The 23,917-nt window shown below is 44.3% G+C and overlaps 1 protein-coding gene across 3 annotated transcripts in view; it reads left to right on the forward strand.

Annotated features, from left to right (window-relative positions):
• Positions 1-23,917, forward strand: part of nlgn3a (neuroligin 3a) — a 97,284-nt gene that overhangs the window by 70,582 nt on the left and 2,785 nt on the right. For all 3 annotated transcript variants that reach the window (XM_030106351.1, XM_030106336.1, XM_030106344.1), the window contains one exon: positions 13,759-14,548. In XM_030106351.1, coding sequence (XP_029962211.1) covers positions 13,759-14,548 — 790 coding nt within the window. The remainder of the gene's footprint in view (positions 1-13,758; positions 14,549-23,917) is intronic.

The raw sequence follows: 23,917 nt of genomic DNA on the forward strand, positions 1-23,917 counted from the left end.
CATTTTATTTAGAATTGTGCATCAATGGTAACTAAACGTAACAAAAAAGATAATCTACTTTAATACAGTTTTGTGAAAACACATCAATCACTGATCATTTAAGCTCAGATTTAAGGCCATTGCTGTGTGTTTCATTTTCCTACAGTTGTAACGATGGTGCATTTTTTAGAGTATTTAAGCCTGCTCAGTTCAAGTGTTACAATTCTCAGTTATATTAAAGACCAGCACTGCATGTTATTTCTTTATGTGGTGGAAGGAGCTGACTCTGACATATTCTATAGTAATGGCAGCGGGCCTACCGATGCCACTTTGAATGTGCGCGGAAAAAGAATGTCTGTGGGTGCGATATGTGTCAAGTGTTGTGACGTTAGTTGCGCTTGAATATGTGTTAGCTTGACATTGAGAAAGTGGAGCATGCCAGCATGCTGCCTAACTGATAGACTAGAACACTTGGCTGTACACACACACACACACACACACACACACACACACACACACACACACACACACACACACACACACACACACACACACACACACACAAGCAAACACACACACACACACACACACAAGCAAACACACACACACACACCAGATTTGTCTGGTTGGAACCTGTGGGATTGACTGCAGTTAAAGGTTGCCCTCTGTGTAAATACCCCCCCTCCCCACAAGCTTTGTCCACCTCAAGTCAGCTCCCCGCATGCACACACACACACACACACACACACACACACACACACACGCTCCATGTGTATACGTAAGCCCACATACTCTTGCTCCCTCGCTCTCGAGGGGATTTCATGTGGCTGTGGCTGCAGCTGTGTGCCTACTGGCACTGGCAGCAATAGGCACAACAGAGAGCAGAGAACATAGGGGAGGATATGGGAGCTGAGATTGCGAGGAGAGGCATGTTACCATGGAAAAGAGGACAAAAACATGAGAAAAGAAGCTGTGCACTCGCTCACACGACCATTTTTTTTCTTCCGTTTTTTTTTTTTTTTTTATTTCTCTCTTCCACTGCCTACAGACAGTTTGAATGTAGAAGACTGATAATCTGAAGTGTGACCGCTGAGGCGGAAAGCCAACTATTGAATGCTTTTCTTACCTCACTAAGGCAGTCACACTTCTTCACAGGCGGCACAAAAAGTTTGCAAGAATGCAGATGCAGACACACGGGGACAGACACAATAGACATGGCAGATGTGATGCTGAGAGGTACATGAGGCATGCATGCAAACATTGTTGTACATAGGTCTTTGCATTCATTTCCTACAGGCTTTAATAAACATTACTAATAACCCCATTGCATATGTTAAGCCCGCCTCTCTCTCAGACAGTATACTGTCAATATATATTCTTTTCTGTGCATACATTTTTCTGTCTGGAGAAAGTACAATGACTGTCATTCATTTTCTCGATTTCCAAATCACCTGTTATGTCTTGCCGTACTAGTCTAACATGAACTTATGATAAACAGAATTCACTCAAATAGTAGATGTTCTTTACATCCACATTCCTAAAGGATTCTTTACTGTGAGTCACATTGCGCAATATGACCAGTGGCAACTGCCACCATGCAAGATTCCTAATCTTGATTTAGGTACAACTCAAGACGCTTTAACATCTGGATGGTGTGCGATGGGGCATAGAACCGATAACTTTGTCATTGGAAGACATCCTGCTCTGGAAACTGATCCACAGCCACCGACCTCAAACATTACTTTACTCAAATAACATGTCTTCAACAGAAATTGTAGTGATTTCTTTCCTTGAGACCCTGCGTTTCCCCACGATCGCGTTCGGTCATTGAGCAGTCAGGTTTGGGTTCCTGTCTCGAAGAACAAAGGGACACGCACTCACACACACACACACACACACACACACACACACACACACCCTCCCAATGCTCTGTGTGTTGAGGACATTGCTTTGATTCATTTTTTGAGCTGACTGTCACGTCACCCTGCTTCATCACTTACCCGATACCTTAGCTTACCTTTATCCTAACGCTGCCCTGGAAGCTTCAATGATATATTAATTAATATTCTGAATCAGGACTTCTTTTTTTTTCTAGACAGCTACATGAGTCTCGATGGGGTAGTGTATGGTCATTTTTAGTGTCCCCATGCCTATAGAGGAAGAGAGCTATACACACACACACACACACACACACACACACAAATAAATAGTGAATGAGGCTGCCAGGGCGGGCACTCACCATAGCTCAGCTCACAGCTCTTTGCCCTTGTGCCGGGACCTCGGCCTGTCACTCTGTGTTTTACTCCCTGCACCACCACTCCACTGTAAGCAGCCAACACAATTTTGGGTATTGAGGTGGTGAAGAAACTGTCCACCACTACCCATTTGGCCTTTTCAGGGCTTGACAGAAAGGACTGGAGGTAAAAATATACTGCATTCTGTCCTGCCAAAATGGAAAGCGGCTGCGAGAGGGGAATGTATATCGCGCTTGTTATTAGGCCGGCCGGTCTGAAATGAGGTTGACACCGTGCCAAACATTGAGATGTTTTCTGTCATTTTGTTTTTTTTTTGTTTTTTTTTTCTGTTTCATCTGAAATTCAATATATTAGTGTTCCAAATGGAGGCCGTGCAATAGATATTAATTACTTGTCCATTACAGTTTGTGACACTATCAATCTGTTATCAGCTGGCTTTCGCCAATGACTGAAATTAGCTGTCACTTTTATGTATCAGGCAAGTCATCTCCATGCTTTATTGCCTTCATTACAGCGTTCAGTTCTCAAATGGTATCCTCATGCGATCGGCGAGTTACCAAAAGGTTGGCACACATCCATGTAAAAGATGGTTGTCGCGCCGTGTTTATCTTTGCAAAGTTTGTAAATATCAAAGCAAATGTCGGTCTCAATAGCAAGCGTCTCACGAAGAACACAAATGTGCTTTGGAGTTGAGGAAATAATGGGGGTGCAGCCATATCATAATCTCCTGAAGTTCATGTATATTTGATAGGGGCTGCCAGATGTGGCCGTGGACGTGTGGATGTGTATCAGCAAGCAATCTTTCTCACTGAGCTCACAGAAATTAGATTTCATCTCAGGCCCAAAATCTAATACACAGGCTTATATTTACTCTCAGTTGCGGAGCATCATAAGCCAATATGAACCTATAGAGGGGTGGCAGCTCCGCGCAAAATACAGTTAAATGAAAATGTTTTGAGCAAACGGTTCCGAAAGCCATTGATGCTTCTTAGCGATGGACTGGCTCACAACGCGGTCGTTTCTTCTCTCTATTGCTCTAAACTGCCATAAAAGTATAAAACTGACAAGAATCCATTGACAAATGAACTTACAGTGTTATCTCAAGGTTTTCTAGTTGTCTTGGCTTCTGTGGAAATCAAATATTTCCTACACTGAGCTGAAGAGAAAACAGTTGAATGTCAGCCATAATTTGGAAGTAAATGTCTAACTCGTAGTGTGCGGGAATATCTTGGTGCTAAGAAATTAAATTCCCCCAAATCAAACTCTGAAATCATTTCAGAGCCATTGCACTGAGCTGAGAGCGACACATATTTCAGATGAAATGGTTGCATGAGTCATCCGATACATTAGGATGCCTGTGTCTTCCTCACAATGAATGCAAAGTCACAGTTAGCATGCAGGGTGCTATTTTCCAAAGCAGAGAGCCTCTCCTTGCCTTGAATACTCTCCAGGGACAATAGCACAAACCAAAAAACTTTAAGAGTCTTATCGCTTTTATTATTTTTTTTAGTCATCTGTTCTTCCTCCTCTGTTTTATCCTCGCATGACCTCTGCTTTTCTCCCTCCTCCCTCTGCCAGTGGACACAATGAGAATAGATGGCGGCGTCTCACTTCATCCATATGTCTGTGTGTTTGTCTTGCTAAAATATATCTTCTCGTCTGTTGGACAGATAAATGTGTAGTCAGCATCATTTCGTTGAGAGGAGGCAAAATCGAGGGTTTGGAAATTGATGAACACTTTGGTCAACGCATTTTTTTTTTTTTTTTTTTTTTTTTTTAATCTGGATCACAAAAGCCAAGATCTCAGCAACTCTGTTTTTCCAAAAGAAAATAAAAACATTTGAATGGATTGATCCAGATTAGCTTTGCAGCAGATCGATGCTCAGCAGCCGAATGCTGAGTTTGGATCGGCTGCACAAATAGCTCTTAATTGTTGGGGTTTCCAGTTGACTTGATTTGTTCGAGTAGATTTTCAGAGAGCTGCTGCTGCCAATGGAACTTTTCCAAGCCCATTTTTACAGCAGAACATGTCATAACCCAATTGTCTCGACGTCCACTTACTGTAAGTGGCCGTGGTGGCTAAAGAGTCTGCCACAGTAATTGACTCAATGGGAGTTTACAGTATGAAGCATGAGGCAGGGAAGCCGGAGCTAGAGCTCTCCAGGGATAGGCTGTTGTGACAGCACTGCTATCTCTCCTCCACTTTCTTTCAGCGCGTTGTATACGGGCAGCTGGCCTGCACACAAGCCAGTGCACACATAGATATATACAGATGCGTGTACTCAATAAAGCGACAGGCTGCTGTCCTCAGAGCACGAACCAGGATCACTTTCCAAGCTCCGTCCCCCATCCCCCGACCTGAGTTTTTTTTTTTTTTTTCTTAATCTTTAATGGGTGTCCAGGAATGAGGCCGGATTGAGATATCCCTCCTATTTTTGTCCGCTGTTTGCATGGTGTGCCGACTTGAATTAAACAAAGCTTCTGCAGCTTCTCGCTGCGGGGCTACTGGCACAATGGGCAGAGAGGCAAACAGTGGTGTCAGACGTTGTGAGAGGGGAACACACAGAGTGACACAGGCACAGCCAGAAGAATATGTTTACGCCGTTGGAAACCCGCGCCCAGCCTAGCACGTTCATGCATGGTACAATAGTTAATCAGCTCAGACGATGCTGCTGGTGTGACCACTGACCCTAAAAGGCATCGGTAATAGGGGGAGTCTTTCTAATAGGAAGAGCACCATAATTTCCAGAATGGAGCGGGAATAACAGCACATCCAGGGGAATAGTTTTTTTTCCCCTCTAGTTCTGGTTCATTAATGGTGGTTTAGATTAAAAGAGTCGTTGATGTTCTAGGTCTGAGGGGGAAAAAAAAGGTTGCTGCCTAGTAGGTGCTCTGTGTGTGGTTTCTAATGAGCTTTCTGGATTCTGTTTATGTATGTCTGTGCAAGTTCATGCATGCACGCTGGTGTTATGTGGGTGTGTTGTATAGTATACATATATTAAACACTGCCTTTAGGTATTTTCTCTGTAAGCTAGAGTAGGATTGCCTTTCCTGGGAAAAAAAAAGGAACATTTTGAGAGGATGCGCATGTTCGGCTCCGAGCCAGTGTGTGCATGGAAACCATAGGCATTGTTCATCTTTGTGTCGAAGCTACAATCAGATCGGGGACATATTCTTTTCTGAACCAGACTCAAAGGCTTATAAGCAAGTGATCTGCTGTTTTGGAAGTGTGTGAAAAGGGCCAGGGTAAGCAGTAAGCTTCCACCCACCTCCTGCTTTTAGCCAAGATGTGCGTATCCATCTCAGTTTCACCTCCCGTACCCCTACAGCTCACAGCTAATTTGTTTTGTAAGACTTAGATGCTTAGACCAGGCTGTCTCTCTCTCTCTCTCTCTCTCTCTCTCTCTCTCTCTCTCTCTCTCTCTCTCTCTCTCTCTCTCTCTCTCTCTCTCTCTCTCTCTCGTTCACTCTCGCTCTGTTGATCTCTCTGGTTTTCTGATTCTCTCTCTTCTTCCCCCCCTGCTCTTTGTCACTCTTTCTCTACTTCTTCGCTCGCCCCAGGGGGGTGTACACCCCTTGTGATAATTTGTCCGTCACAAATGCAACTGCGCCCTCTCCGTAGCTTCCTTTGGCCCAAAAATGAGCTTCAGCTATCCCATCTGGCTGTCGTAGGCAAGATGTCGCCAGGAATAGAAGCTTCCCCATCCTTTCACATTTCATGGCTGAATTGTCATATTTGTGTGAGACTTATATCTTTGACCCACCCATGCTAGACATATTTTACATCTGATTTGTACTTATGGTACTTTGCCTCCTTGAAGTCAGTGCACTCTTTGTCTCCAGCTGTCACTGCTCGCTGCATATATAAAAACGAGCCGAGCTTTGGGGCTGCTATACAATGCAGATGGGGTGTAAAATATGGTGCATATATTTAGAAACAACAGGAGTCGGATGTTTGTCCCCGTTACCACACAGCAGCCATTTGCACGATTCTCTCATGAAAGCTGGTTTCAGTGGGTTTAAAAGGACTGATCGTTTCCTCTCAGCACACTGATTTAAAATCTATTTGTGGACTCAGTCGGGAAAGAGACGGGAAATCAGAAAACATCTTTAACAACTTGTCTCATCTAATGAGATTAGCGGCGCCGCTTACACCGTCATGACATGGAGATACACGCAGATAGCCCCGTAATAACTCATTATTCGTCGCATTTCCACATCGACCCCCAGTCGAGGCGCGCTGACGGTACATGTTGCTGTTGTGTGTACACAGATACCAAGCCAGGCACTGCAGCAGTGGAGAGAGAGAGCTGGGTGAAAACTGCCTGAAATGCCAGAGCACAAAGAGAGCGAGCACTCGAAGGACACAGAAAAAGTGTTCTCTGCTTTTCAGAGGCTGCAGCATTAGTGACACATGCATGAGTGCAAATGGAAAAAATTCACCATGCAGGCTCTCTGTTTGTCTTGGTGTGTGTGTGTGTGTGTGTGTGTGTGTGTGTGTGTGTGTGTGTGTGTGTTGGGGGGGGGGGGGGGCGGTCACAAGGGGAGCGAAGAAAAGAAATCAATTCAGTGTGTGTGCATGCATACATGTATGTCATATGAAGTCACATATCATCAAAGAAACAGCCAAATGAAATGTAAGTGCAGGGAAGTGTATTTTATTGATTTAAGGTAGAAAAAAAAGAGTATAAACTGAATGAGTGATCTCTTTCTTTCTTTGTTGAGCATTTATCGATAATCTTCTCTCCACTTGCGGCATAAACTTGATTTCTTTCATTGTCAATGAAATAAAACAATTGTTCTTTTTTGATGCGACTGTTTTATCTATCAAACACATTCCCAAGTACATTTTGCCTTCTGGCTATTACTTAAAAGCTGCCCTAACATTCATTCACGTGTCAAAAAGATGTTACTTAGCCCGTAATGAGTGAGTGTGCGTTCAAGCTTGTGCTTTTATATGTGAGCGCCATAACTGGATCACATAGGACGCTCAAGTAAATGGCAGCATTATCCTGCTGAGAATGCCACATCCAATTTGCTGTATTGGACAATACAACACAGAGGCAGCAAAAAGTTTCGACAGTCACAAAGAAAATGTTAACTTAATCTGCTTTACTGAAAACACACACTAATCTGAAATGTCCCAGAGTAGTAAAACCCCGCCCACGCTAAACCCGGGCTAAATTAAATTCTGAGAATTAGTCCAGAAATACCGTTTGACTCAGGTGCGATGCGCTGGCCAGCGATTAGCAGCCAGATTGATGAGTTCAAGGAGGTGCAGCGGCCCTGTTGTTCTGTGCGTGCAGACAGAGGGAGGTCAGCATGTGTGATGATGAGGCCTGGAGTGTGCGGTATTGACCAGTGGATGTCACGTTGTGATTGGTAGGAGATATCACACTCGCTTGGCTCAGATGCGCATCGATCCTTAAACCTGGGTACAGCCTGTCAATGGGGTCATATTTATCCTCGTCTTTTCCCTCCTCTCCTCTCCTCTCCCCACCTCCCCACTCGCATTGTGCTGTTTCCTATTTCCTCTCCTCCATTCACTAATACCTTCATGTTTCCCGTCCTTCCTCTGCTCTCCTCCTTTTTTTTTTTTTTCCTCTCACCCTCCTCTGTTCTGCTTTCTCATTCCCTCCCTCTTCTATCCATCCACCCTCATGGATCAAACTCTTTATCTGGCCTAAGCCGCAGCCTGCAGGCTAGCAGGCAGTCTCTACAGAGGCTGGAGCAGAAGACCAGCAGCTTCAAACAACATTATATAGGGCTGGCATGAAGCATGTCTCACACTGATAGATGAAAAACACTGGCCCCTCAGATTCACTCCCTTTATGGACATGATGAAATGCGAACAGGGCACTTCTTTTGTTTCGAAGCCCACCGCTCCTCACTTCAAATTTTCCTACTACACCACCTGGAATGTAAGATAGGGTAAAGGTTTTCTGCAAATTAGGCAACAGTGCACCTTTGTGTTGACGACCAGTGTGACAGGAGACAGTCAGGTAGTGGGAGGAAGATGCGGCTAACCTGTAGGCTCTGCTGTCATGAAACTAGTCCAGAGTAAATCTGCTTGCAATGAAATGTAAGTCAAGCAAAAATAATACAAGTGTGACACCTTTTTTTTCCATGTATGAAATGTGTTAATGTGTGCGAACAAACCCCTGTAGCCTAAATAAATCCATGAAATACTGCATATCGCCGGCCTTGTCAGCTCTGTCACTGTTGTTAAGATGTTGACAAGTTGAGTGTTTGGCAGAAATGTTCTAAGAATTAAAAGTGGGGGGGGGGAATATTGTAGGTGTTAATTCAGGGCTGCCAGACCGTTGTGAAATTAGCTGTGGACTAATGCATGATCAGACCAGAGGCACTCATGTTTAAGTGCAGGCTGTAGCCATGGAGACGGCATTAACCCAGTGCTATGAAACTGCAAGTGGATCAGGGTATACCATTAGGTTGATACGAAGTATTGTCTCCCAGGCAGCTGTAAATAACTCACAAAAACAAGTAACGGTGAGAAGATGGGAGTTATGGAAAAAAAATATCGCCGAAAAAGTTTTCGGCAAAAAAAAACAAGTGTGAGCGAAATTCAGCAAAAAGGTAGAGCAACCTTTATTGAACGTGTCCAGCTGAGTGCTCGCCCAGTTTGACTGTTGACGGAGGGAGCTGTTTGCATCCGGGGGGGGCTCTGCGTAGTCCGCCAGTCTGTGGAGATTTGCTCACAGTGGAGAGATGGTGGAGGTAAGATGGCTCGGAGGATTCAAGCCTCACTGAACGCAGGCTTATGTCTAATAATCAGCAGGGAACGACTCAGCGTGGTCCCTCAGAAAAAGAGACGGGAAGAATGTGTTAAGAAAAAAAAAAAAAAGGAGTAAAAAATAGAGCAGAGGAAAAGATTGAAAGCAAGAGAAAAAAGAAAGTGTGATATCAACTTGAAGTTATATGCAAGAGAAAAGAGAGAAAGGCATGTCCCTGTGGCACGCTTATGGCTTTTATGCATATGAGAAGAATTTTGATAAGGTTTGCTTGCTTGACATTTTCTCACCCCTATTAGCTGTCTAAGTCATGTGGAATATTAGGAAATTTACTACGACCAAAAAATTGAGACTCTCCCCTTTCAAACTTTCAAGGTCATCTGATGGTTATTACACTATCGGTCGATCCCGTCTTTGTCCCGTGTTTGATGAACGCCGTTGAGTTTGTGGTGGCGTTGCAGGATGGTTTTTGCAGTCGCATATGGGAACTCGCTGCTGATGCTCAAGCAAATTTTGCCAGCTGTTCCAGATCGTAAAGTTCCCTCTTTTCAGGTGCTAACTGCCATCATCATCTTCGCTCTGAACTCTCACATAAGCAGATAGTTTCCACCTGATCGTGAGCATCAGTGATATGCAGCACACGCCCATCACGTCGCCCGCTCTTTTTCAATGCAACATTAGGTTATTGGTTTTAACGCAGGCGCCATGTTATTGGGGTTTTAGGGATTTGGAAGGTTTCAGGATCCCACAACGTTGAAGTCAGGAGTGCGCAATGGCACTCCTGATTAGCATCCTTCAAATGTAAACACAACAAGGACATTTTACTGGAATCGGCTTCCATAATCAGCCTTTCACCTCTAACAGCATCACAGCTGGCTGGCTGACTGGCGGGGGGCGTTCTCACACCGCGCCGGCGAGCATCAGCAGAATTTAGACAGTTAAAGAATACTACCTCTAGTTAAGTGAGTGAAACGTGAAATATGTAAAAGTGGCTACAGTTGGGGAAATAAGTGCCCCTTTAACCAGGAGGATCCGCAGGTAGCCGCGTCATGTTTTTTGTTCCAGGTGTTTCATTAATTTCATTAGAATGCTGAATTCTCTAATGTATCCCAAGATATTATTGATAAGCCTTTTAAGATCAGTTGTAGATGTATTAGAATAGAATTATCTCTGAGTTTCCATTGTTACTTTTTTTTGTAATTTAAATTTGTTTCATTTGCTGTAGTTTAAGACTATAATGGCAAAGAAAAGGAAAAGACCACCCACTCCACAAAACAGAGCTGACCCCCTAAAGTTGTGATCAGTAGCCTTTAATTCGTAATGCTATTGTCAAAACGAGGATTTAACTCGTGTGTGTCGTAGCCTGTGGGTGTGTTGTTGGTGTGTGTTGCACTCTCATCAATGCAGTGGTCAACATTCCCTCAAGGTCAAACCTTTTTTTTTTTTTTTTTTTTTCCTATCATCTGTGAATTATCTTCACACGCCTCTGCACCAATCCCTGGCCTGAACCACATGCCCCGTTTAACGAGTGTCTGGTGAGGGGTGGGCGCGGGTCGCACGGTCGAGGTCGCCAAACCGTAGCGTAGATGCAGCCGTTGAGCGACGCAACGGCGTTTTAGCAGGGGCCCGGTGAATGATTACCTTGGAGCTCCAGTCATAATTCAGTGTGACCTCAATCTGCCAGCGATGCTACGATTTGATGGATCTGCTCACAGTTTGGGTGTCGGGTTCTCACATGTCAAGCGCAGGCAGATAGCGATAGGGCTATCTGTTGCTTTTTGCAAAGTAAAACATGCGAGATGTGACTGTGGCACACGTGTCGACGCTGCGTCATGCGCTCCCTGTTTAATTCATTGGGATGTTGAGTGAGCAACCGTGCGCCGCATGGATGTCACGATGGATGCGGAAGACAAAACAATGTCACCAAAAGTTAACCTCCGTCATGTTGACGCCTGTCATCCGTCTGTCTATTCATCATTTCCGTGCCTTATCAATCAAACCCAGCGCACGCATAAACACGCACATGAGCTCACACACGTGTACACCTCCCAGTGTGGATAATTAGTGGAATCCCTCAGTGCCTGATAAAGCCTGTGTTCTCCTCTCTTCTCCCTCTGACCTTCCCCAGTGAGCTTCCTCCCACAGTGGGGCTCATCACACACAGCTCTAATACATATTTATCTGTCCAGTGACAGCTCGTGCGCACCGGATTTATATGTTTCTCAACAAACAATAGTGAAGCCTCAGTCACTCTTCCTCCCTTTCATCAACCAAAGCAGGAGATAAATCCAGGAGTGTCAACCTGGCTCGGCAGCAGGCCATCTGTTAGTCCGGGGGTGCAGGTACACACGGGGCCAAGTTACATTCAGGCTCCTCCAGCTACTCCTCAATTACCGCAAATGGATTTGATATACGTATGTCTGTCAAATCGCCCTGGCAATCACAGGAACTTCTCTGCTGGCAAGCGGTTTCCTGCAGCAACTTCTGATCAAAGACGTTCAGAAAGTGGCTGTGGCATGGCTGGCGGCATTGGGATTCAGGACAGACTCCCTGCACCATGACTGGCTCTGTTTGCACATCGCAATCTGAGTGGAGATGTGAAGGGAGGCAATACCGCTAAAGAGTGAGGGGGGGGGAGGAAAGGGAGGATCGAGGAGGAAAAGAAGGGAGGGATGTCAGGATTAAGCCCCAGCCCCCCTCTCTGCCTCCAAGCGGCCATCTTTCATCTTGTGACTGCCCCTCTAATGCTTTCAAGTGGGTGAAACCCTCGACATCTGCTTCCGCTCCCTGGGACACGGCGCGGGCCACCATCCTGTAGAGACGCACAACCACAGGACGGCTGGAGGGGCGGCATCAGGGCGAACCGGATGGTCTCATCCACGTGGAAAGAGCCACATGCCGCAGAAACACAGACATTAAATATGACTCATATACACCGAGGAACGGTCGAACAAAACCTGGTGGCAAGACATGTATCAAAATCCACCAGCCGACACATTTATCCCCCAAAATCATAGTTCAGATACACAACAGTGTGACTTATACACGTAAACACACTCGGCACAGAAACATTTTGCAGTTCACTCACCCAGACACATTAATTCCACTTACTACTTGAAAACAAATAAATGTAAATAGCACTGAAAATAAACACTTCGTCTTCGCCAAGAAGAAATAAGCCCCCCGTCGCCTCTGATTAAGACTACCATAGTGATATATCTGGCACTTAAGTCTGCTGTTTACCTCATAAACACAAAGATCTCAACACAGCCACCCACACCGGCGCTGAAATATCACAAACGGAGTCTGCATGCCTGTATGTTCCCCTGCTAGTCTTTGTGCTCTGAATATGGGATCATGTAATGACATTTTTTCATGCAGAAATACATTTTGGGAGCACTTTACATGCTGGGGATTTGAATATCACGAGCTCAGTGGAATTTCTTGACTTTGGCAGCGAGAGTGCTATAAGCCATAAAACAGCGTGGTCAAGTGGTCGGAGCTTCACCTCTGATTTTCTCTGGGATCAGTAAAACAGTATTTGTGAATTAGAAAACTATATCAGCGCAGAGATGAGCTCTCAAGGCAGGGATCACAAAGCATGGCCACTAAGACGAGGCAGGACCACCCCGGACAGTGAAGAAGGTTTTTTTTTTTTTTTTCTTTTTAAAGGGAGCACAATTCAATTATTGATGAAGAAATTAGGTTTGTTATTTTGGAGCTCTTCCTCACTGCAGATTTCTTTCATACTGCACTGCAGCTATGTAATTGAATTTGCGAGCGCACCCCCATGAGACCGAAGATTTGTTCGTCTTGTTTTCTGACCCCCACTCTCTTCAAAGGCCACCCACACGCAAACGCCCGACGTAGACACGAATATTACGCGATCTTGTCGTCTCTCGCTTCGACTCATGCCTATTTCTGCTAAAATACGAGCAGAAGCTCTCCGTTCAGCCTGGTCTCCTTTCATTGTGTGCCACCATTATATTGCCAGGTGAAAGTGTGCAGCACAGTTCCTTCTGCAAATGTAGGAAGTCACAGTCTAATTTTATTTATAGCAATCCACCCACCCAACTTCTCTGGAATTTAGTGATCCTTCAGGTAAAAAAAAAAAAAAAAAAAAAAAAAAAATGACTTTAAAAGTTATGTAAGGCATAACGGAGGCAGAGGTACTGTGTGTGTAATGACTGCAAAATGGAGCATCTGTGACTATAATTGCAGTGTTTGAGGTTCATCCAATTTAAGATGCCTTGAAAAGTACATTATCCCCAGAAAGAAATGGGCAACAAGGTTCATATATTTAACACTCACATCAACGCTGTGCGTTTCATCCAAGGAGGGGAGCGAGTACGTTTTGGGATGTAGAGTAGTTGACGATCTTTAATTCGTCCTCTGTTTGCTCTTAAGCTTTTAGGCATCTTTACTCGCGGCATCTGCTCCTGACAAGCACTCAGATTTTATTAACAGGAGAGTTCATAGAGATGGATGGAAGATGAGGGGATGACAGACAGAGTGCTGATTCCTTCCTCTGGCTGTGAGACCAGGCCATCAGCACATTCATTATCACAGCAATGATTCCATTATTGTTCTGTGTGGCAACAAGGGTTGTTTCGTCTGGCCTCTGTTATTCTTATCAACCGCGGAGCTGACAGCCCCCTTTTCATGATGGCAGCGGCAAAATAAATACTTATCATTTAATATAACTGAATTATCCTGCCTGATAGTGACACTCCGAGCATCATCCCTCTTCTTCTCTCCGTGTCCTTGCGCAGGTCTTTTCCACCGGGCCATCATTCAGAGCGGGTCGGCGCTCTCCAGCTGGGCCGTGAACTACCAGCCGGTCAAGTACACCCGTCTCCTGGCCGAGAAGGTGGGCTGCAATGTCCTGGACACGCTGGACATGGTGGGCTGTCTGAGGAAAAAGAGCTCCAGGGAGCTTGTGGAGCAGGACATACAGCCCGCGAGGTATCACGTAGCCTTTGGACCTGTAATCGACGGCGACGTCATCCCCGACGACCCCGAGATCCTGATGGAGCAGGGCGAGTTCCTCAACTACGACATCATGCTGGGGGTCAACCAGGGCGAGGGGCTGCGCTTCGTGGAGAACGTGGTGGATTCAGAGGACGGCGTGTCTGGAAACGACTTCGACTTCTCTGTGTCTGACTTTGTGGACAGTCTGTACGGGTACCCAGAGGGCAAGGACACGCTGAGGGAGACCATCAAGTTCATGTACACAGACTGGGCGGACAGGGACAACCCGGAGACCAGGCGCAAGACGCTGGTGGCGCTCTTCACCGACCACCAGTGGGTGGAGCCGTCGGTGGTGACGGCTGATCTGCACGCTCGCTACGGATCCCCCACCTATTTCTACGCCTTCTACCACCACTGCCAGAGCCTGATGAAGCCCGCCTGGTCGGACGCCGCTCACGGGGACGAGGTGCCGTACGTGTTCGGAATCCCCATGGTGGGACCCACCGACCTTTTCCCCTGCAACTTCTCCAAGAACGACGTCATGCTCAGCGCTGTGGTCATGACCTACTGGACCAACTTCGCCAAGACTGGGTGAGCAAAATAAATGCATTTTACTTTCGACTATTTTCCACAATCAAATGAGGTTAAGGGATTTATTTTTTATGAAAGGTTTGAAATTAATTAATTCATGTCAGTTTATCCCAGATACACAAGCACTCTATGTGCTCCTTTTTTTCACCTTTAAATGAAATATTACCTTGTATTACTTTGTAAGAGAAAATTAATATCACATCCATCTTAATCATTTTTTCCACTTTTCCAAATTATTATTCATTTTCCACAGCGCTGAATGGGACGTTTTGTTTGTTTGTTTTTAAACATTGTGATGAATCATTATTAATTGCTTTCAAATTGTTGGACAAGAAAAAATGGTATTCTTGGTAACACCAACTTCAGGTCATTTTTTTTCTGAATATATATTTCTCTTTTGTTTTCTTGACCAGATGGTACATCAATCATCCTGCACATGCATCAAATAATCTGCGTCACAAAGTATTACCTGTTATAAAACGGGACAGTAAATGAGAGTTAGATGTCAGCGTGTCGGTGTCTGCTCTGGTCACAGGTCTGCCGACTCAACCTGTGACACTGAAAAATAAAGTGTCTCCTTCACATTTATTGAGTAATAAACATACAAAAGTTATCCCCTTCAGAACTTTAGCGTCCGACTTCTCCCTCATGAGAGGAGTTACAAAAGCTCCAAGAATAAATTCTCGCTCTTATTGCAACTATAAAATGAAAGATATATTAATCCTGAGTGCCGCAACCTCTGTGAAATTACTCATCTCACTATCAGGATTTGATCAGTTTGTTCAGATAATAGTTGAACAGTTCAGACAAGAGCCAAGACTGAATTATTTCACCTCAGTTTATGTGGTTGTGAGGCTCGTGTTGGGCTGTGGCGGTCTGGTTCCATCCATACATATTGTGTATATATGAAGTCAACATCGGGTCAGCAGGTTTTAAAACATTAACAACTTTTAGATTAATCTTAAGCAGTATTGTGTGAAATGATTCCGCCTGGGTCTAAATTTAGTGAACGCTGATAAATCTGTAAAATTCTTGCAGTATAGTTTTAAACTTGCAGTGTGTTGCATTAATAATTGAGTTTTTTCATTTGGTGAAAGTTACCCTGGCCTGAAACTGAATCATTTAGATATTATGGATTTTGAGATATTCTAACTGACTATTGGGATGGGTTCACACTCTGGGCAACTTCAGTTATTTATTTATTTATTTATTTATTTATTTATTTATTTATTTATTTATTCATCCATCTATCTATCTATAAGTAATCATTTACAGGACCACAGGCTTAGGAGTTATCATAACATTGAAAATACTGGAAATGCTAAAGATAATCAGATATCACAGTTTGAAGTATTAATCATACTACTGTTTTATTTTGCTTTTGTTTGTTGCGTTTTTTAATTGCAAATATAATCCCACTTAAATTGAGCTGAATTGGTGGTTTAGGTAAAACCCACTATTTCACAGTAACAGACTCACTATTAGAAAGTCGTAAGAAATAATCAATTTCTGCCCTTTTAAATTCACTTCTACTGAAAAGGAGCTGCGGGAAAAAGGAAACTCGACAATTGATAGTACAGGACAGAAAAGGCATTTTTCAGCTGAGACATTTTTGCCTGGACTTCCTGGGTCTCAGTCTGAAAAACCTGAGACATATTGAATCTGAGGAAGATTAAATGTTCCTCCAGAATGTGTGCTGTGCTTTTCGTGCTTGGCTGACTGTTTGGGTTGAGTATATGTGCATGGCTGCCTGCCGCTCTGTATACTTATGTGTGTGTATGCGTGTGCGTGCGTGCGTGTGTGTTTGCCTGGAAATACTATCTATGCTCTATTATGCCAAGACCCTGAAGACACAAAGACTTATCAGGGAGGCATATCAAACTCTTGCCCTCGGCTGTATTGATTGTCTCGGCCTGGACCCAGTCGATCACTCGTGCCCAGGGTGACTCGTGCTTCCAACCATGCTCAATTTCACCCACACACATCGCAAAGCATGGCCATTTTGTATGACTACTAGTAATCATTTCTCACAACTAAAATTTAATTTGGCAATGCCTGTAACCAGAGCGGTATTGATCCCATCCCGAATGGGATGCTGTCTGAGGCCTTGTTCTGTTCTCTCTCCGTCTCTATATCATCCGCCGTCCAATCAGGTGGCATTTACATTTCACTCGTCTGCCCGCGAGAACCTTGAACCGCTAATGGCAGCGCGGCGCAGATGGACTGATGTCAGCTGTTTTGGCTCCTCGAGGAAAGCACTGAGGTCCGTCAGCGATGCTCGGACTTAACAGCTGTCTTCTCTCCCCGGCAGCCATCTTGTGTCAACAGATACAAAGCTGCAATTTGTCGATACAGATGGAATTCATTAGTTGTCCTGTCAGGAAATTATCTGCTGTTATGAGAAAAGAAAGCGGCTTCTGTTTTTACACCCAGCAAAAAGAGATGCCAAGAGCAGTGCAAGTGCCTCCGCTACTTTGCGACGAACACAGTTTTTACATCCTCGTCCAAATACGCTCATCTAAATGCAAGCATCTTTTTAGATCAGCGCACCCATCTGCTGAAGGTTGTGCAGGTCTGAGGAAGATATGCGGTCCAGGTGCATTAGTGACACGTTGCTATCTCGTAACAGCAAAACAGCATTTCACTATTCACCCTTTAAAAAGTAAGAATTTAATGCCACTTTTTTTTCTTATGGGTTTGGAAAAAGCTCCCAGTTAGTTGTAAGTGTTCTGCCTCTGGTTATGTTAAATTCATATTGTATCACGCAATAACACAATCTATATGTGCATCTAAAGGATAGTCTTGCATAACCTAAATTTAACACACTGAGCTATGCCAAGCTTATTGCTTACATTACCTACTTTATTCCAGCAAATGTGGGTAAGAATATAACAAAAGGTAATTGTGGCAGAGTCTTCAGATGAATATAGGAACCATTATGTTTAATTTCACGGTTTAAATGCTTATTTCTTGGAGTGATCTCGATTTGGATCTTGCAGTGTCAGTGAAATTAATTTTGTTGCATGATGGCCAATCTGTCTCCAGTTCAGCCTGACGGCGGCTGGAACACTAGCCCGGCCTTCACCCTGGCAAACCGCAACAGCAGAAACAACAAATTGCACTTTACTGCTGACCTCATGTCAGTTTTGTAGATTTCCACGTCACTGATTGATTGAGATTAGGAGCGTGGCGGGAGGATAAACTGGATCTGGATCAGTGCTCGCCATGTTACGGGTAGTATCTGTCCTATGGCGTGTCGCCTTGGCACAGTTCCAGACAAGGGGATTACAGGCAAACCACAATTAGGCACTCAGATGGTAAAGAGCCTGGGATTAGATGGGGGCATAATAAAAAACTCAGTGTGCTGCTTTGCTCTGAAGGGTAATTTTACTCCGCTCCATGTAAAGGAATCTACCATGAACTCTGCAGGGGGGGAAGAGGATGTGAAGCATTTCCCACAGTCTCTGAAGTTCATTCTTCTCATTATTAGACTATACTAGGGGATATAGATCTCTCCTCCAACACCACCCAGCACAATCTGGCTCTGGTGGACATACTTTTAATTAAGACCCAGTTGAATTCCCTTTGCCTCCGTGGCCCGTCCAACAGCCATCTTGCCTCTATCTGTAAAGCAGCTCCCGCTCCCCTTCCAGATGTTCGTAATGAACTGACCCAGATTGCACTTCCTGCTTCTGTCTCTAAATCGGCCGTAGAAACATGTGTGACATGATGTTGAGACACTTGGGCTGCATGTCAACAGTGTGTATCATAGCAGCATTCCCCCCAAAGCTCTTCCTGTCCCTGGCTCTCATGTGTCATCTTTACAGGGCAAATCCCTTCCCATGCCTTTTTTTTTTTTTTTCCTCTCCTCCATCAGCGTCAGTGAAGCATAAAAGCATGCAGAGAGTGCACGTTGTCAAATCTTCTTAGTGTGTGCACATGTGCACGCGTGAGAGTGTGCACTTCCTCTATGAGGCTGTTCTTTCCTGGGAGTCAGTGATGCTGCAGAAGCTGGGGGATTTACTCAAGTCCAAGTTATTTTTTTCAGGCTGCAACATTTGTTTTACTATTGACAGACGTAATTGGCCTGCACCTTATTGCCGCAGTGACTCCCACTGAACTGTTTTCCCAGAAACTTTTGCCACACGTTCACTCGCTGTGACTTCTCCGTCGGCTCAAACAAGTGCAGCAATGTGACTATGCACAAAAACACTGGCAGAGCACTTCAGAAAAGACAGAATGATGAAAAGCCGGGGAAAGATCAATCATTATATATCATTAGCGCTATAAATATGTTGGTCCATCTTCTCGTTTCTTGTTTTTTTTTTTTTTTTTTTTTTTTTCCTCTTCCGGCTGCTGCTCATTTCCCCTGTTCGGTGTGCAAGCACAGCCACATGCTGTGCAGGGTCTTGCGAGGTAGTTAAAGAGCAGAGCTGTCATGTGCTGAATTTTTTTTTCCTCATTTTCCTCCACTGCTCCTCTGTCCCTCTAGTTCTCATTATTCTATGCAAAAAAAAAAGAAAAAAGAAATCTACTCATGTATTACACTCACAACACAAGCTAAAATATGCAATATTGATTGTTTTAGTGACAAAGGCTCCCGAGCAAACAAATGTAGATCGAGGTGACTACAGTGTGTCCGTGGTGCGGTTTGAAAGCCAACAATATGATTTACAGCACCGCCAGTTGGTTTTTCTTTTGTTTCGCTCCCGCTTGTCAATCGAGCACCCCTCCTCTGCAGGATTAACAATGCATATACATCAGCCGTTTCTCCCGTCTGACCTCATTCAGGCAGAGATTCAGCCCTTTTTTTTTTTTTTTTTTTTTTTTTTTTTGTGGTCCCAGCTGTCTAGCGGTTACATCACTCTTCCCTGATCTCCCTCCTTGTCCTTTCTCACGATTATCCCCACTCTCTCCTCCGTCGGCGCCGACTCAACCTGCACCGGGAGTCCGTGAACATGTTTGCATTGTGGAGCAACGCGGCCCCTTCGACAGTCACCTGCCTACTCCATTAAATAGGCACTCTCCTGATAGGAGATTTCCAGCCAATATTCTGATTTGCATTAGAGAAGGTAAGGAAGTGTGCCTTGTTAAGGGGGCGAGATGCCATTGATCAGTGTCCATGCTGTGTGCTGAATGTAATGAGAGGAGGGTGGCAAAGGGGGGAGAGGAGGAAGTAGATCTACATGTGCACATCTATAAGTAAGTGGCTGTCAGATTGTAATCGGAAGTAACATAACCCAGAATGGCAATTGAGGTTTAATAGAAAGTTTCTAATTGGCTGAAAGGGTGAGGGAGCTCCTGTAGAGCAGCGACTGTTGGGGAGAGGAGGATGTTGCGTTCGACGCCACTCATCTAATCAAACACATCAATGGCATCTATACCAAGGAGTGGTCTGAGAGCCGTGTCCTCCAGCACTTTCACACACCCCAAAGTCACAGCGACTCGCCCTGCATCACTTAGCCTGCTGAACCGAAGGCTGCCATTAAATATGAAGCACGCATCATTCAGCCCTGTGCCCCGGCGTGCAACCACATGAAGGGTAAAAGAGCACAGCCCGATGATTTGCCTGCTCAGTGCTGAAGTTGCCCCTTTTGCACTGTACCAAGACAAAATCTACAAACAGATTTAGATTGAGTGTCTTTCTGAAAATACGGCGCAGGAATAGCAGACGGAGGTGTTTGGTAACCTTCTGCTCGACTGAAAATTACAATTAGCTTCTGACTTTGTGTACCTGGTAAGAAGATAAACATCTGCAGGGGAAGAATTTGTTACACAGCGGTAGGAACAATAACTTAAAAAAAAAAAAAAAAAAAGAACAGGCGTCAACTTTGCATATTTTTGCAGCTTAGCAAAATGAGCATCAGTGCCGCTGAATTAATGCGCGCTCCTTGTTTTATGTTGAGAAGCCATAGTCGACCCAGAATTCAGAGACCTTGAGTGCAGTGAAAATAGATTCTTGTCTTCTGCCTTAGGGCACCTAAACGTGTCTTTCCAGATTTGGTGATGGCTAGGTCTATGATCATTCAAGCGCTTCAAATTACATCAGGATGAAAAGGGGAAGGAGGTACATGGGAAATGAAAAAAAGAAAGAAAATGATATTCATTCTTCCCCCTTATCTACCTTTTACATCAGTGCTCGCAGATAGGGCTCGGAATAGGTAATGAACCCAGGTCCCAGTCTGCCACATGTGTAGGCAGAGCCACGAGCCGCGAGTTGTATCTGTCATGCAGGTGGCACAGTGTCTTATAGAGGTGCCGTTTAACACTCACAGAAGGCTTTCTCTTTTATCGCCCAAGAGAGGCCCATTGTCATCACTGCGGTGCATGTAAAGCTTTGCAAGATGTGACGTGTCTCGTGCTGAAGTGCTGTACTTCTGTGGTCCAATTTGTGGCTCGCAAACAGGCGCGGACCCCGAGAAACACACGGGTATGCGCGAGCGGACAGACGCGAGATGAAGCATGTGTACACATACGCCCGGTCAATCACCGATACGAACACATGGGAGTACTTAAACACGCCTGACAGGTCAAGGTTAGCCGGGGTCAGCGGGTCACTGCGGCTGGTGGGGGGTATGGGGGGGTTGTGGTGAGGGGGAGATGGATGAGGTGCTTTATGGCACCGCAGCCATATGAACACATCAGAGGAAATCTGAAAGGCCATTAAAACGCCTGCTTTTATGGGTGTAATAATCCCTCTCCTCTGCCTGGGAGTCCAGCCACGGCTTCAGCGGCCATCCAGATTAGGCAAGTCTGACAGGAGGCAGGCTATGCTAATGCAGGGGAGCTCCGAGAGCCCAACAGGACCGCAAACGCCGCGCTACGCCAGGACCGCTCATGCAAGTCACAAGCAGACATTTGCTCTGGAGCTGAGCGCACACATCCAGCTCCGGAGGTGTTTGGACAACAAAGGGCTTTTCAGAGGGTTTTTTTTTTTTCTTTTCACCTGACTGTTTTAATGCTGGAACGTGAAATGATATGATGACTGCAAGGTTCAAGTGCAGTGTCAGCTTTAATCTGCGGGCATTCAGGCTCGTCAAATGAACAGGGACAGGCTGTCCACCCACCTACCAAACTATTTGAATTTTCAGCTCGCAAGAAGCTTCTTGGCAGGTTAAGACACTGTTTAATAAGTTTTTACATTATTAATCCTTGATGAAAATCATTTAACGGTCACTCCTTGATCTTGACCAGAAGACTCGTCAATATTTTATTGGTAAACGTCTATTTTTCTACCAGTGTCAAATCATTTCTGCTCTGTATTCAGCTGCAATCAGAGTCAACTGACTTCAAAGTCATTATACTGCTTGCATACAAGTACAGGCCACTAAAAAAAAAAAAAAAAAAACACTTAATATGTAAAATTCAAGGTATAGTGAATGTATTTTTATTTCTGCATTCAAAGCATCTCTGAGGGTTTTTGCTCCTATGGTGCCGTGCATATGGGGAATGCTGTCGGTTATCAGATGGTTTTTATAGATTGCATAAATGAAAATGTTACAGTGTTTTATATCATCAAACGTTTTCATTTTCTGTCACTGAGACAACATGATTATAATAGACTGAATTTTAAAAAAATCAACTTATCCATTTTCATGCATTTTTTTATGTAGAAATAAAAGTAATAACTATTAGTTTTTTTTTTTATCATATTCAATTTGTGTCGTGAAAAATTTGACATTGGCTATTTCATGTTATTGCTTGCTCAGCTCCATTGTGCGCAAAGCTTTCTGGGATAAAAGCATATGTAAATGCCGTTTGGAGTGCGATTCTGTGTAGTCGTTCCCTTCACAAGAGATCCATTAGATTTGCTCACGTATAAATGGTGAGCAAATGGATGGCCGGCTAATTGAGCTGGCAGTCATTGTTACAGATCTGAACCCCATATCAATAAACTACAGGCTGAGGGCACCTACCGTGTTTATTTCAGGCCCAGAAGCCCCGCCGAGGCACTACGGATCAGCACAATGAAGCACTTGTGTAAAGAATACACCCACCGGCAGCATTCAGCGGTCGGCCATTTTACACCGTCACTAATGTTGTACAGTAAGCTATATTAGTGTTAAGAGCTGTTTTTTTTTTTTTTTTCCACTTGTGGGAAAGAAGTGTTGCAAGTTGAGCATGAGATTGAAATTGTGGAATTTCCAAATGAGAGAAAACGCCGCACAAGTGAAGACTTTTGGGGTTAAGTCTGCGTCTAAAAGTGTGTTAAAATCAGGTTGGGATGTTGTCAGCGGCCTTTTTCTTCACTGATTTCAAGAGCAAAAGATCAAGATCTGAGAGTGAGTCACCATGTCGTCTTGTGATGTTATGAGACAACGTCACGGGGCTGACTTCAGTCAAATCGCCACTGTGACGATTTGAAATACCCTGATCGTTGTTTCCGCTCATTCTTTTGCTTTAAGGCTAGTTGCTTTGAATATTTAAAACAAAAAAAAATATTCTCATAGTATCTTCAAGGCATTATGATGTTACACAGTCCTTTTCAAGCTTCTTTAATTATTTATTTTCTGCAAACGTTGAAAACTCGGTCTTATGAAGCTCATTATTTTTGGTGTAAAACTGTAACTTTGACCAGACACAAAGAACGGCTCCATTCTTTTTTCTTTTTTTTTTTTTGAGCGTATCGCATATAAATTTTTCATATTATTTTGTCCTCAAATGCACATGGAAATACATCCAACAAAAAAGATCCCGTCCGCCTCTCTCTTGCAACATCCATTATCGGACTGTTGTTTTGACTGCATGCGGTATAGACGTTTAAAGGTGACTCGCCTCAGCTGGGCACCCGCAGAAAACTCAAGTGAGGATTACAGAAGCCAAAGCATTATAAAGTGGACCTGACTACATTGCATCACATAAGAGCACCAGTAAGCTCCAGTACAAATAGAGCAGGGCAACCTAATAGCCTTCCCCACGCTGTGCAGCAGAGACCCAGTTCAGATCGTTCCCAGTGACTCCGCAGCTCAGGGCAGAACTTCAAAGCCACAAAGCGGCCCAGAAAGTTGAGCAGCAGTGGTAGGAATTGTTCAAAGGAATGTAGCCTGTTTACTATTGACTTTGGAACAATTACCCAAGCATATGTGTGTGTAATTAGATAAGGCAGCCAGTTGTTCTCTAATGCGGCAAATCAAATTAACTAAAGATGCCACATTGATTTCTTTGTGTTCCTTAAATTATTCATCTTCACTTGCACTGAACCAGCCAGCCACCAAAGAGCTTTTCTAACTCCTCTGCACCGCCGCTCCCTCGCCTCCCTGCACCAGGGATTGTTTTGAGATGTGCAAGTACCTTCTTTTTTTTTTTTTGCAGTTTTCTTGCCGTCGCAATTCAGAAAATTGACCCCTCTGAAAGAAAAGCATTTGAAGT

The sequence above is a fragment of the Salarias fasciatus genome, chromosome 2 (genome assembly GCF_902148845.1).
Source record: "Salarias fasciatus chromosome 2, fSalaFa1.1, whole genome shotgun sequence".
Classification (NCBI taxonomy): domain Eukaryota; kingdom Metazoa; phylum Chordata; class Actinopteri; order Blenniiformes; family Blenniidae; genus Salarias; species Salarias fasciatus.